Genomic DNA, 15171 nt, shown 5'->3' with positions numbered 1-15171 from the left:
TCAACAGCGGAGGGAAGGTGAAAAGAAAGCACGTTTTCAATGCAGAAAACTAATCTTTTTTTTTTTTTTTTTAAGATTTATCTTTGGGCCTGGAGGAGTAGCCTAGTGGCTAAAGTCCTCACCCTGAACGTGCCAGGATCCCATATGAGTGCCGGTTCTAATCCCGGCAGCTCCATTTCCCATCCAGCTCCCTGCACGTGGCCTGGGAAAGCAGTCGAGGACGGCCCAAAGCCTGGGGACCCTGCACCCGCATGGGAGACCTGGAGGAGGTTCCTGGCTCCTGGCTTTGGATCAGTGCAGCACCGGCTGTTACAGTCACTTGGGGAGTGAATCATCGGATGGAAGATCTTCCTCTCTGTCTCTCCTCCTCTATGTATATCTAACTTTACAATAAAAATAAATAATAATAAAAAAAGATTCCTTTTTATTGGAAAGGCAGATTCACAGAAAGGAGATACAGAGAGAAAGATCTTCCAACCGCTGGCTCACTCCTCAAGAGGCTTCAACGGCCAGAGCCGAGCTGATCCAAGGCCACGAGCCAGGAGCTTCTTCCAGGTCTCCTGCACAGGTGCACGGTTCCAAGGACTTGGACCATCCTCTGCTGCTTTCCCTGGCGCATAGCGCGGAGCTGGACCAGAAGCCGAGAAGCCAGGACTTCCCTGTACAAGAAGCCCATGTGTCAGGCACTGGCTTAACCTGTGCCATAATGCCTTCCTCTGTCCCCAGAAATATAAATAAATAAATAAATAAATAAATAAAAACTGGTTCTTTGAGAAAAAAGAAAAATCTCACCCACGGGCCCAGTGCAGTAGCCTAGCAGCTAAATCCCTCACCTTGAAAGAACCATGATCTCATAGGGAGGGGCGCCCAGGAGAGGCTCTGGGGTCCTGGTTCCAGATCAGCTCACCTAGGCCATTGAAGCCGCTTGGGGAGTGAATCAACAGACAGAAGATCTTCCTCTCTGTCTCTTCTCATCTCTGCATATCTGACTTTCCAATTAATAAAAAAAAAAAAAAAAACGTTCCCTGCAAGAGACCCCAAGTCCTGCATCAAAATGCTTGGGGTTCCAGTCCTGGCTCTGGGTTCCCCATCCAGCCTAAGATTTAGACACTCACCCCACAGGAGGCCCAGCGCCAGCTGCTGCAGCCCTTTGGAAAGTGAATCAGCGCATGGGAGAGGGCTCTTTCTCACACACAATAAATAATAAATAAATAAATAGGTGTGGCCTGGCGCCTAAAGTCCTCGCCTTGAACACACCCAGGATCCCATATGGGCGCTGGTTCTAATCCCGGCAGCTCCACTTCCCATCCTGCTCCCTGCCTGTGGCCCGGGAAAGCATTCGAGGACAGCCCAAAGCCTTGGGACCCTGCACCCGCGTGGGAGACCCGGAAGAGGCTCCTGGCTTCGGATCGGCATAGTATCGGCCCGTTGCGCTCACTTGGGGAGTGAATCATCGGATGGAAGATCTTCCTCTCCGTCTCTCCTCTCTGTATATCTGCCTTTCCAATAAAAAAATAATAAAAATAAATCTTTAAAAAAAAATAAAATGACCCGATATTTACTTCCCCCGCCCTGATCTCATTTTGGTCTTCTCTGTAACTTCCCCCTCCCCCGTTTTATGGACCAAGACACTGGAGTGCATTGTAGGGACATCTACCCTGAGCTGGTGACATGGCCACCCTCTGCCCAAGTGAGCAGGTGGGTCCCTATGGAGAAGGGCCTGATGGCCAAGCAGGACAGGGGCCCTCCTGACCCCCGCCTTGGTAGAGGGGCTCTGTCAGCCTGGGCGCCCCAGGAAACCAGCGCCTGAGGTCCCCAGGCACTGTCTGCCGAATCCTGAGGTCACCCGACGCTGCCCCCACAAACACACACACCTATCCCCAATGCCACCGCACGGACAGCAAATCAGCTGCTGTCATCCCCCTGCTGGCCAGTTTGGTTTCAGGAAGCTGTCAAGTTGAAGGGGGAAGGTTCTGGAATCCCATCATGGCAGGCAAAAAGGCCAGGGAGGGCACACCCCCTCGCTTCCAACAGGAGCCTCCCAAGGGGCTGGCGTTGTGGTTCAACGGGGTCTGCAACGCCAATACCCCCACACGCGTGCTACTTTCGATCCAGCTCCCTGCACCTGGGCAGGCATCGGAAGATGTCCCAAACGCTTGGACCCGCTGCCGCCCGCGTGGGAGCCCGGATGCAGTCCCGGGCCCCTGACCTCTGACAGCCTTCTGGGGGAAGCAGCGGATGTAAGAGTTCCTTCTCCCCCTCTGTCCCTGGACCTTTGGCCTCCACACTGATCAATAACAGCAAAGCACACACGCACAGACAGGGGTTTGTCCCAGTTGCAGCAGGTCCAAGAGGCGGCTGGGGAAGGGGCTGCTCCCACAGTCACGCCTGCAGAGCAGCGTGGCAGTGCCAGCCACACGCGGCCCAGGACTCCTCCTCTCTATATCTGATTATCCAATTACAAAAAAAACCCAAAAAAAAAAAACAGCTGGGGCTGGAGCTGTAGTGTCGCTGATGAAGCTGCCGCCATCTGTAATGCTGGGATCCCACACTGGCCCCAGTCCAAATCCCGGCAGCCCCACTTCCCATCCAGCTCCCTGCTCGTGGCCTGGGAAAGCAGTGGAGGACGGCCCGAAGCCTTGGGACCCTGCACCCGTGTGGGAGACCTGGAACAAGTTCCTGGCTCCTGGCTTTGGAGCAGCCCATGCTGGTCATTATGACTATTTGGGGAGTGAAATACAAGATAGAATCTGTTTCAGAAGTGGAGCAGCAGGGACACAAACCAGTGCCCATGTGGGATGCCAGTGTGCCTGTAAGTGGAGGATTAGCCAGCTGAGCCATTTGTGCTGGCGCAGTATTTTTTTATTTTTATTTTTTTAAATATCTGCATGGGCACACATGATGTTTCAGTTACCTCATGCTGGTCAGTGGCACCAAACCCCTACAACTCAGATGCCTACAGGACTAAGGCAAACAGGGACACAGCGAGGGCCACCAAACATTGAAGCAACAACACCTTTTAGGATGGGCATCTGGGGTCACAGGCAGGGAGGGGGCACGTGTGGGGCTGTGGAGCAAGGGGTTCAGCTGCTGCCAGGATGCCTTCACCCCAAATTGGTGCCTGCTTCAGGGTCCAGCTTCCTGCTCACGCATTGCAGGAGGAGCACAGACGATGCTGTGAGTGTGTAGGGCCCCCGCCACCCACGTGCGAGAACCGGACGGAGTTGCTGGCTTCTGGCTTTGGGCTGGCCCAGCTCTGGCTGCTGGCAGCTTTTGCAGAGTGAACCAGCACATGGAATATTCTCTCTTTATCTCCTGCTTTTGTTTCTCTCTCTGTCATTGGAATATATAAAAATTTTTTAAAACAACGATGCCCTTTGAAATTCCCACACCACACACTGGAGGGCCTGGGGTAAGTCCCAGATCCAGTGCTGACTCGTTCCCAGCTAAGGTTCCAGCCTTGGAATCAGGAGGTGATGGACCCAGGGCCTGGGATTCTGGGGACGTGTGCCAGTGCATGCAGGTCTGGCAAACTAAATGAGTAACTTAAATATATATATATATAGGGCCCGGCGCGGTGGCACAAGTGGTTAAAGGTCCTCGCCTTGCACGCTCGGGATCCCATATGGGCGCAGGTTCTAATCCCAGCAGCCCCGCTTCCCTTCCAGCTCCCTGCCTGTGGCCTGGGAATGCAATCGAGGACGGCCCAAGGCTTTGGGACCCTGCACCCGCGTGGGAGACCCAGAAGAGGCTCCTGGCTTCGGATAGGCATAGTATCGGCCCGTTGCGCTCACTTGGGGAGTGAATCATCGGATGGAAGATCTTCCTCTCTGTCTCTCCTCTCTGTATATCCGCCTTTCCAATAAAAATGAAATAAAAATAAATCTTTAAAATATATATATATATATGTATGTATTTATTTTTATTGTGAAGGCAGATATACAGAGAAGAATCAGACCACTGGGTCACTCCCCATGTGGCCGCAACGGCTAGAGCTGAACCAATTCAAAGCCAGAAGCCAGGAGCTCCTTCCAGGTCTTCCACACGTGGGTGCAGGGTCCCAAGGCTTTGGGCCGTCCTCCACTGCTTTCCCAGGCCACAGGCAGGGAGCTGGATGGGAAGCGGGGCCGCTGGGATTAGAACCAGCGCCCATTTGGGATCCTGCTGCTTACAAGGCGAGGCTTAACCCATTGAACCATTGCACCATACCTAGTCATTTCTTTTAAAGATTTTTATTTACTTGTACTTGAAAGTCAGAGTTACAGAGAGAGAGGCAGAAATCTTCCATTTGCTAGATCACTTCCCAAATGGCCACAATAGCCAGAGCTGGACTGGTCCAAGAGTTTCCTCGAGGTCTCCTACATGGGTGCAGGGACCCAAGGACTCTAACCCTCCTCCCTGCTTTCCCAGGCTACTTGCAGGGAGCTGGATCTAAGTGGAGGCACCAGGACTCGAACTAGTATCCATAAGGGATACTGGTGCCCCAGGTGGAGGATCAGCTTGCTGTGTCACCATGCTGGCCCCAAGTAGTTTTTAAAATAAATAAATGATAAGGTTAAAAACTTTTTTTCAACTAAGGATCCAGGAGGTTCCACCTAAGGATACATGTCATTCTTTTTTTTTCCAACTCCCTTGGCAACAGACAGCTTAACTGTACCAACAAGAGCAGCAGTGGAAAAAACAGAGCGTTGGTCAGCAACCATCACCACGACCTGCTCCCCGCTGCCAGCCCCCAGCTCTCCACCAGCTCTGGAGAACAGAGAGGCCCTCCCCGAGCACTGGGTGACATCCCAGGCTGGCCAGGCTCACCCCCGGACAGGCCTGCAGCAGGAGGACCTGCCCCCACACCCTGTCCCTGAGGCTCTGCGGCTTCCCCCACCACAGCTCGCATCCACCCTGCCTGCCCCGTCCCTCTGGTGACCTGCTGAGGGAGACCGCCAGAGAGCCTGCAGGAGCCCAGCTGGGAGGACCACAGAGTGGTCTCTGGCCTGCTGAAGGCTGTGTGGGGGTGGACAGTGGAAGGTTGTGGGTGGTCTCCCTCCCAGGGGTGTGGTGGGGGTATGATGCCAGTTTATAATTGAAGGGTTTGCATTGCCGGAAAGCAGTGGTCATGCACCACCACCTGTTGAGGGATCTGGGGACCACCCTGGAGGCAGCAGGTAACAAACCAACCAGATGGTCGCCCCTTCCCAGCCATGCAGACAAACCAGATGGACACCCCTTCCCAACCACGCAGACCAACCTAACCCTAACCCGACCAGGCAGACAAACGCACGTGAGACCACCACCTCTGCTGCTACACCCCAAGCCAGCGGTGTCTCTTCCGTCAGCCCCTCCAGTGATGACCGGAGCTCCTGTGTCTTGTCACCCGAGTAAACCTGAACTTGGGCTCCTCTCTCCGCTGCCCGGGTGTCTGTGTCCAGGCCAGGACAGACTCCCTGGTGCCCACTGCCACTGGACACTCCACCTGAGCCAGATCCCTGGTACTGTCCCCCGCCCCTCTAACACACTCCAGGGCTCTGCACCTGCTCCCCTCTCCCAACCCACGAGTTGAGGGATGCAGGGCTCATAGCCCAGCCACCTCCCTGCCCACCACTGTGCAGGGGGAGGCCTCGGTGGGGGACCCCTGTGACCCAGCCAGGGGGACGGAGAGGAGCCGGGGGTCCCCCAAGTCCACTGGCCGGGCATGTCCAGGGTGTCACAGCCAGCTTGGGGCGGACGGACACATAGTGCTAGGACACACACACACACCCTCCTAGCACAACCCCACACACACACAGGGTCACAGGGGCCTCCCCACCCCGGAACCCGCGCGCGCACCCCGCCCCTCGCGCCGTTGCCCGGCAACGCGCGGCCCCGCCCCCGGGCGCCGGGGCGGGACTCGGTCGGTACCTTCCTCCAGTCGACGTGGCCGAGGCCTCCGCAGCACTCGGGCGCCGCCCCCAAGCCGCTCATGGGCTGCTCGCCCCCCGACACCCCGTTATCGCCGCCACCCGCGGGTCCCTGCGCCCCGTTACCGCCGCCTCGCTTCAGGAGGGAGCGCACGGGGGCCCTCCATCGCACCAGGGCAGCGCCGCCGGCCGGGGCTCTTTCCCGGCGGCTCGGACCGCCCCGCGGCCTGCTGGGAAGTGTAGTCCAAGCGCCCGTCCGCGTGGCCGCGCCTTCTGCGAGCTCGCGGCGGCGGCTCCGGACCTGACGGACTACATTTCCCAGGGCGACCTCGCGTCCCGGCTGCCCGGCGGCGTCCTCTCGGGCTCAGCCTCCGGCCTGCGACCCGCCCGCTCACCTGCACGGTGGCTGTGCTCCTCTGGCGGCGGCGGGCGGCCGTAGGTATAAGTAGCTTCCCGCGCAGCCCCCCGCCGGCCTGGACTTTGGACCCGCCGGGGTTTGCTTCATCCCCGGGGCGCTGGCGGGACCCCTCCTCCCGACGCGGAGGGGTGGGGGAAGTGCAGGGGCAGGCTTGTGGTCCGGCAGGTAGGACCCGCTGCCCCTGCTCATGCAGGAGGTGCATGGGTGGGGAAGGGCCTGCTGGGCGCCCTGCGCTGCCCCCAGCCCTGCAAGCACCAACCCCAAGAAGCAGCAGGTCGGGGTTCCCTGTCCGCCATGAGGAGGGGTCCCCAAGCCTGGAACCCAACGCGAGCGTTTGGGGGAACGAACTGCGGGCGGGAAACCTCAAGTGTCTGTGCCTTTCAAATAAATAATAATTTAGAAATTAAGTTTAGGGCCTGACAGACCACCACCACCAGGGCTTCTCCAAATCTCTCCCTCCCTCGGGGCTGGGGGTGGGATCCAGTCGGGGTCCTAGCTGCAGCCACCCCCGGCCGCCCCTCTGAGTGGCCCTGTCCTCTGCTGGTCCCGCGTCCGACTGCCTACCTGATCGCTTCCCTGGTGTACCAAGCCAAGAAAACCAAACAAAACCGAACTCTGCGCGTGTTTGCCTGAGCAGGGGCACAGCCAGGTCCACGACCGCCGTCCGAGGTCACCCCAGAACTGACGCAACAAATCCAAAGCAAACAGCTTCCCCAGAGCCCTGCTCCCTCGCATCTGAGCGTCCCGGACCCCACACTCCATGTGGCCAGCAAAGTGTCACACCCACAGGGAGACTCACTGCCTGCCCAGGGGGCTGCGCCACCCGGATCCCTCCCTGGTGGAGTTCCAGACAGAGAGCAAGATCTTCCATCCATTGGCTCACTCCCCAAGCGACTACGACAGCTAGAGCTGAACAAATCTGAAGCCAGGAGCCAGGAACTTCTTCCGGGTCTCCCACGCGGGTGCAGGGTCCCAAGCCTTTGGGCCATCCTCAACTGGGACATGAACCAGTGCCTATATGGGATCCCAGCATGTTCAAAGAAAGAGCTTTAGCTACTAGGCCACCGCGCCAGGCCCCCCGCATCTTAATTCTACTTTGCAAACTAGAGTTGTCCACAAGAACATGTCTACTTTCATGTGAGACAGACGAGGTTGCCGCCACCCCCATCCACTGTGGGTACAGCCCAGGCTGCAGTGGCCTTGGTGCAGGCAGGTTCTGTCCCCACCTACCCCTTCCATGTGCATAGGGCCCTCCTGCCCCAGCACCAGGCCCCTTCCTTCCCACTGGCCGCCCCCACTTTCCCATCCTGCTTCCCACGCAGTTCAGCCTGCTCCCTTGCTGTGGACTGAGTGGCCCCCTGGCGGGAAGTGCATTGTATGCACAGGAAGAGTTTTATCTGTTTGCTGATGGCTCTCACCCGCCCACCTGCCGGGACAACCCCCGAGGGAAAGCCCAGCAGTGCGGGCGGGTGGGCGTAAACAGTGGGCCTGGTGGGTAACCCTGCCACCTGGAGAGACCACGATCGGTACCCCCAACCCCCCTGCCGGGGTGTCTGCACCTCCCTTCTGGAGACTTGAGCCCCCTTCCTGGGCCCCTTCCTGCCTCTCTAATTATGTAAGAGGCAGACTTCCCGCGTGGACCCCACAGTTGGGGAGACAGGTCTAGCCCGTCGGGGTGGATTCCTGGAACCGAGCACCTCTCTGCTTCCCATTGTGGTAATGCAGGGGCATGCAAATGGTGGCCCAGGTGCTTGGGCCCCTGCCACCCACAAGGGAGACCCAGGTGGAGCTCCTGGCTCTGATTTGCCAATGGTTTGGGGAATGAAGCAACAGATGGAAGCTCTCTGCCTCACGCTGTGCTTCCAATAAAATCAACGAAACTCTCCATAAAACAGCAATAAACACTTGTTACAAAAAATGCACAAGACGGGCCCACTGCAATAGCTCAGTGGCTAAATCCTCGCCTTGCACTCACGCCACCAATTCGTGTCCCAGCTGCTCCGCTTCCCATCCACCTCCCTGCTGGTGGCCTGGGAAAAGCAGTCGAGGACGGCCCAAAGTCTGGGGACCCTGCACCCACAGGGAGGCCCAGAAAAGTCTCCTGGCTCCTGGCTTCGAATCGGCTTGGCTTTGGGCAGTGAAACAACAAATGGAAGACCACTCTGTTTCTCTCTAACTGGTTTCTGAGTAAAAATAAATTTCTAAAGAAAGAAAAAGGAGCAAGAGACGGTAAAAGTAAAAAGAGAGTTCATTTAGCGGAAGAGACATGTCCCTGGGGCTTCTCCAGGGTTTAGGGGAATGCAGGGGACAGAGCGAGCAGGAGCCCTCCCCCTGCGTCAGGGACAGCAGGTGCCCTGAAGGGGCCAAGGGTGCTGCACCCTTCACACGCGCCCTGGAGTGTGTGGTCACCGCGCCTACCAGGGCACTGGAGGGGCTGGATCTGTCCGGAACGGGAGGGGCCGCAGGAGCCAGTTACGTCACCGGCCTGGTGGGATTCCAGCCGACCAATGACACACCTGAACGGACATTCCTTACATAATTGGGGCACAGACTGTCCCTTTGCCAGCCCACGTGTCCAGAGGAGCATAAGACCCCTGGACACGTATCGCAGTTGCCCTTTTCGCCTCCATCTTCCTTCCACTCTGCGCGAAGGGGGCCCAGGAGCGGATTTTCCAATCAATGTGGACAGCCTGCTGGTATTATTCCACCAGTGGGTGGGCGGTCGGTGGGCATCATCCAACCATCACCTTGGTGGTTGCATCCGCTCGACTACAGAATGTTACATTCACCAGTGACAGTCACAACCAACTTTTACTGTAAATGAGAGGAGAAGCAACCGACGAGCTGGGAAGATGGAACAGGACCTTCCCAGGGTTCTCCAGGGACATTCCACAATAGCTTGACAAGGGGCAACTCACAATAGCCTGCCAGGGGAGGAGGAAATATCAGACATTCCCTACCTATCTCAGCTGCACAGCCGGTGCCTGCCTCTTCTCTGCTTCAGCGATTGAGGTAACCACCCATTTCATTACTCGGAGCCACCTGCGAGATCACCAGCCCCGGGCCTTGATTCAGGAGAGCTGGAGCCCATGGGTGCTAAAGGCCGTTCGGCCGGCGAGCCCACACAGTTTCTTAGTAGCAATGAGCCACGTTTCCTCCATCTTGGTTTTGGTTCTACATGGCGACAGAGGCGAAGGCTTGCCCTGAGCCTCCCTAGGCAAGCCACAGGACGGCACCTGTGACGGCACGTTCACGGCTGGCACTCGCCACCGCAGAGCCGGCGCCTGGGGCCTGACCCGCCTTCAAAGGACTGGAAGAGCCTGAGGTTCCTCCACACTGTGGGATCCGGCCAGAAAACAGTGCCAAAATCCCAACCATTTGCTCATGGCTCATTGCTGCTAAGAAACTATGCGAGCTTGCAGGCCTGCAGGAGTCCAGCTCCAGCTGAGTTCGGAACTCGCAAAGGGTGCGTAGATGAGGCGTAAAGAGGAAAGAAAGAGACGGACCACTAGGATTTCATGGTCATAATGGACAATGCGGGAAAGCTGTCTGCTTGATTTATACAAAATCAGTCAAACTCTGGCTCAGACTTTTTACGTCACGGTCAAGTTGGGAATTTCTAAGAATAATTCTGCCGTAGTTTTACCTAGAAACAATAGAAGTTCCTGCTACAATTCTTATCCTACAACTCAATCTTGTATCACAAAGAAAAGGAGAACTTAAAGGTCAAGGAAAGAATGAAAGCCTAAATACAGGTCCCTTGATTAGCAGAGGTTCAATGGGGACAGCCAAGACAGTAGGAATAATAAAGGGCCCTTTTGCAAGACACCTCCAAGCTCAGGCTGAGCAAAAGGCCAGCCTCACAGTAGCAAACAAATGCCAGGATGGATTAGAATTCCCCGGCAGGGTGGTCCGGTGTCCATGCAAAAGGTGGAGTTGCCTTCAGGTGGTTGTAGAGACATCCGCCGGGCGGGCCCTGCCAAACAGCGGGAAGTTCCCTGCGGCCCTGCCTGCAATGGAACAACACTCTTCACCCCCTCAGGTCCCCCACATCTACTGCACGGACCCCAACACAGGCCAAACGGCCTATGTGACCTTTGGCACTGATGGGGCCCAACTCTTATGAATCAAGGCCCACCTAAGTCACAGGTGGCTCCTAGTAAGTGAGTGGGTGCTTCCCTTAGTTGCTGGAGGTGTGGGCTGGCCGGGCAGCTAGGTAGGGAATGTATGCTATTTCCCCTCACTTCGCAGACTACTGTGAACTGCCGTTTCTCAAGCTATTGTAGCCTGTCCCTACAAACCCTATGAATGTGCTGTTCGGGGCCACACTCCTGGGAAGGGGTGTTGACACGTCCGGGCCGGCTGGCCGGTTGGTCAGCCAGCTGTCTGCTCTCAATCAAGAGCCCAGGTTCAGATGTGCTGAGCTTGAATAAACCATCCTTGTGCACTTGGATCGACTTCTGATTCCTGGCGATTTCTGCGGATCTCAAAATCTAGGCACAGCAACAGGAGGGCTGGGCAAAACGGTTATGCGTGAATGTTTGGGGTGTGAACCAGCAGATCAAAGATTCTATCACTTTCAAATAAAGCTTTTTTTAAAAAAAAGATGTATTTATTTGTATTGGAAAGTCAAACATATAGACAAGATGAGAGACAGAGAGGAAGATCTTTCATCTGATGATTCACTCCGCAAGTGACCACAACGGCCAGTGCTGCACCAATCTGAAGCCACGAGCCAGGAGCCTCTTCCAGGTCTCCCACGCGGGTGCAGGGTCCCAAAGCCTTGGGCTGTCCTCGACTGCTTTCCCAGGCCACAAGCAGGGAGCTGGAAGGGAAGCGGAGCTGCCGGGATAGAACCGGTGCCCATATGGGATCCTGGTGCGTTCAAGACGAGGCCTTTAGCCACTAGGCTACCACGCCAGGCCCAAAACTCTGTGTTTTAAGAAGACTCTATGACAGACAACACGTGACAAGCTCAGCAGCAGCGTGCTTCCCACAGCCAATAATTGCCCCCGTGGATGTGCCACTCTCGCTCTGACCGATTTGTGAGACTGGCTGGCGGCTAGCTGGGGTACAGTCATCTCGCCAGCCAGGAAGTTCCGGAGCTGGGACATGAATTCCTGCTGGGCCCCAAGCCTGCTGAGCTGCCCACCACTGCCCACCACTTCTCTCCCTGTGGACGGAGCCTGCTACTGGCACGCTGGATGAGGGGAGGGGAACTGACTTGAAATCTTGCTTTAGGGCTGCTGGGGTAAGAAGCGGGGACATTGCTGGCAACTCCCGTCCCAGTCTCTATAATGATGTGACGGTCAGGAGTGCGGGGGGCAACAGCGGCCCGAGAACAGACTGTTGTCACCCCACTGGCACAGTCACCACCCCATGGCAGGACGGGGACCTGGGACCCTCACCCGGGATCCTGGCCATGCGACCTCCCTCACTGAGCGGGCAAAAGCGACTTGCCTTGGTGCATGTCCAGACGGGGCTCCCTGGGTGCCAGATGGCCAAGGACCTGAGCCTGAGGCCTGGCCAGGCCACGCTGACCTGCAGGCTCTGGGAAGCTCAAAGCCAAGGGCGGCCACACAGGCGGAGGGATCACCTGCAACACCCCAGGCTGGCGTCACCAGCTCACAGAGCCTAACCCTCTGCAGGAGGGAGAGTGCCACGTGTGTGCATGTGTGTGTGAAGGGCGGGGGCAGAGTGTGTGTGTGTGCATGTGCGTGTGCGTGTGCGTGTGCGTGTGCGTGTGCGTGTGCGTGTGTGTGTGTGTGTGTGTGTGTGTGTGTCTCAGGAGGAGGGTTGATGCCTGTGGGAGTTGGAGCAGGGAGAACCCGGTCTCTTTTCAGGCTAAGCCTGCATCGCCACCTGGTGGCCGTCCGGCAGCACTGCGGGAAGGGACGCGTGCCTTTGGGGTTGCGTGGTCCCTGGGGTTGAAGGGGAAAGCAGAGCTTGAGCCTCCAGGTCCAGGACAGAGATGGCTTGGAACTTCGTCACGGGGGCTAATAGCCGATGAGGGGCAATAGGTGAAAAGCTGTGAAAAGCTGCCAGCCAGAGATCAGAGGGCTGGCCCCGTACATCAAATTCGCAGGAATCCAGCCAGGGGGTCCTTAAAGGATGGCGAGCTGTACCCCCACCACTCTCATCCCCGCGTGCTTGTCTTCACTGCAAAGCTCCTCCGCACTCACGAACTGGAGCAGCGCCTCTCCCTGCAGCCTGTCAGAGGGATATGTGGGGGGTAGGGATGGGATGTCTCTTTTCTCTCCACCCTCTCCCCGGGGAAGGGCGGGAAGAAGAAGTGAGCCACGGGGGTTCCTGGAAAGGCTCAGCCAGAGAGGACCATCTGGGCTCGTCCCCACATTGGCGGGGAGGACCGGGTGCCAACTGATCCCCCAGGTGAGTGGACGACACTGGAGAAGATTTCAGATGATACCAGAACCGAGGGAGACCAGCAGCCTGGTGCACCTGGTGTAAGCAGGCACTCAGGAATATGCTTGGGGGAAGGGCGGCAAGGTTGTGACGCAATGGCTTAACCAGAGCTCCGGACACTAGCGTCTCTACGGAGGCTGGTTCGAGTCCCGGCTGCTCCACTTCCCATCCAGCCCCCTGCGCATGCCCCTGGGAAAGCAGTGGAGACGGGCCAAGTCCTTGGGCCCCTGCTCCTATATGGGAGACCACAAGGAGGCTCCTGGCACCTAGCTTTCACCTGGCCCGGCTCCAACCATTGTGGCCGTCTGGGAGTGAACCAGAGAATGCAAGATCTCTCTCCTTTCTCTGTGTACCTCTTACTTTCAAATAACTAAGTTTTAAAAATTGGGCCCGGCACAATAGCGTAATGGTTGAGGTCCTTGCCTTGAAGGCGCCCGGGATCCCATATGGGCAACGGTTCTAATCCCGGCAGCTCCACTACCCATCCAGCTCCCTGCCTGTGGCCTGGGAAGGCAGTCGAGGACGGCCCAAAGCTTTGGGACCCTGCACCCACGAGGGAGACCTGGAAAGAAATCCCTGGCTCCTGGTTTCGGATTGGAGCAGTACTGGCCGTTGCGGCCACTTGGGAAGTGAATCATTGGACGGAGGATCTTCCTCTCTGTCTCTGGGGCTGCCAGGGGAGCCTTGCCACATCTGGGGTGGAAGGAGCCAGTGGTCTGAGCCACTGCTGCCTCCAAGGGGGTACCGTAGCTGGATCCGCAGCTGGGGCTCGAACCCAGGAACTCCAACAGCAGATGTGGGTGACTTACTTGGATTTTTTTTTTTTTAATTCATGCTTGAATGTGTACAAATTTGATGGTTTATTTTGATTAGAAAGGCAGAGGGACAGCAAGAGGGATATTCTGCCTCCTGGTTTACTTCCCAAAGGCTGTAACAGCCGGAGCTGAGATGAGCTGAAGCCGGGAGATTCCTCTGGGTCCCAAGGCTTTGGGCCGACCTCGACTGCTTTCCCAGGCCACAGGCGGGGATGGATGGGGAGTGGAGCAGCCAGGACTCGCGAAAGGATGGAATATGTGACACCAGCATACCAGGTGGCAGGCTTCCCACTGCACTACCATGGTGCCACACAGAGAATTCCCATGGCTCTGGGAAGAGCAGTGTGTGAAAGCCTGTGACTACAGCTCTGGTCAGGAAGGGCCTAAGGTACAGAGAGCTGGGAGGTGACAGGCTGTGGGGACAGGGCTACAGAGAGCGCCGGGAGGTGACAGGGAGACAGACAGAGCTGGGAGGTGACAGGGACACAGAGAGAGCTGGGAGGTGATAGGGAGACAGAGAGCTGGGAGGTGACAGGGACACAGAGAGAGCTGGGAGGTGACAGGGAGACAGAGAGAGCGCTGGGAGGTGACAGGGAGACAGAGAGCGCTGGGAGGTGACAGGGAGACAGAGAGAGCTGGGAGGTGACAGGGACACAGAGAGAGCTGGGAGGTGACAGGGAGACAGAGAGAGCTGGGAGGTGACAGGGAGACAGAGAGAGCTGGGAGGTTACAGGGAGACAGACAGAGCTGGGAGGTGACAGGGAGACAGACAGAGCTGGGAGGTGACAGGGACACAGAGAGAGCTGGGAGGTGACAGGGACACAGAGAGTGCCAGGAGGTGACAGGGACACAGAGAGAGCTGGGAGGTGACAGGCTGTGGTCTGAAAAGCAGGGGAAGGGAAATGAACATGGGCAGTACAGGCATCAGGACAGTGACGCTAAGGAGAGCCATGAGATAGGAGAACCCATGTGACACCTTACTCCAGAGCACACATGTCATCATGGAACACACGTGATCATACATCAGAGCACATGTGGTATCCCACACCCAAACACACGTGTCATCCCATGTCAGGACACACGTGTTATCCCATACCCAAACACACGTGTCATCCCATGTCAGAGCACATGTGTTATCCCATGTCAGGACACACATGTAATCATACACCAGAGCACACGTGTTATCCCATGTCCAAACACACGTGTCATCCCATGTCGAAACACATGTCATCCCATGTCAGGGAACACATGTCATCCCATGTCAGGGCACATGTGTCACTCCACATCCAAACATACGTGTCATCCCATGTCAGGGCACACGTGTCATCCCATGTCAAAGCACACATGCCATCCCATGTCAGGGCACATGTGTCACCCCACATCCAAACATACGTGTCATCCCATGTCAGGGCACACGTGTCATCCCATGTCAGGGCACACATGTAATCATGCATCAGAGCACACATGTCATTCTACCCCAGAGCTCGTGTGTCATCTCACATCACTCACCCAAAACTACAGACAGCATCATGACTGAACTGGCAGGTGTGGCGATGCAGTGAGGGCATCATGGAGGCACCCACGTCCTGGGTCCGGTCCTGGCTGCTGGATCCTGATCTAGCTT

The 15171-nt window shown here is 56.9% G+C and overlaps 1 protein-coding gene across 1 annotated transcript in view; it reads right to left on the bottom strand.

Moving 5' to 3' along the window:
- The window catches only part of PEMT (phosphatidylethanolamine N-methyltransferase), a 44022-nt gene extending 37985 nt beyond the window's left edge, over positions 1-6037 (bottom strand). The window contains exon 1 of the mRNA XM_040974547.1: positions 5893-6037. Within this exon, the coding sequence (XP_040830481.1) occupies positions 5893-5955 (63 nt within the window). The 5' untranslated portion in view covers positions 5956-6037. The remainder of the gene's footprint in view (positions 1-5892) is intronic.
- Positions 6038-15171: the final 9134 nt, after the last annotated feature.

Source organism: Ochotona curzoniae, unplaced genomic scaffold, assembly GCF_017591425.1.
Source record: "Ochotona curzoniae isolate NIBS_2020 unplaced genomic scaffold, NIBS_Ocur_1.0 contig_2456, whole genome shotgun sequence".
NCBI lineage: Eukaryota > Metazoa > Chordata > Mammalia > Lagomorpha > Ochotonidae > Ochotona > Ochotona curzoniae.
This window is presented reverse-complemented; position numbering and strand designations above follow the sequence as displayed.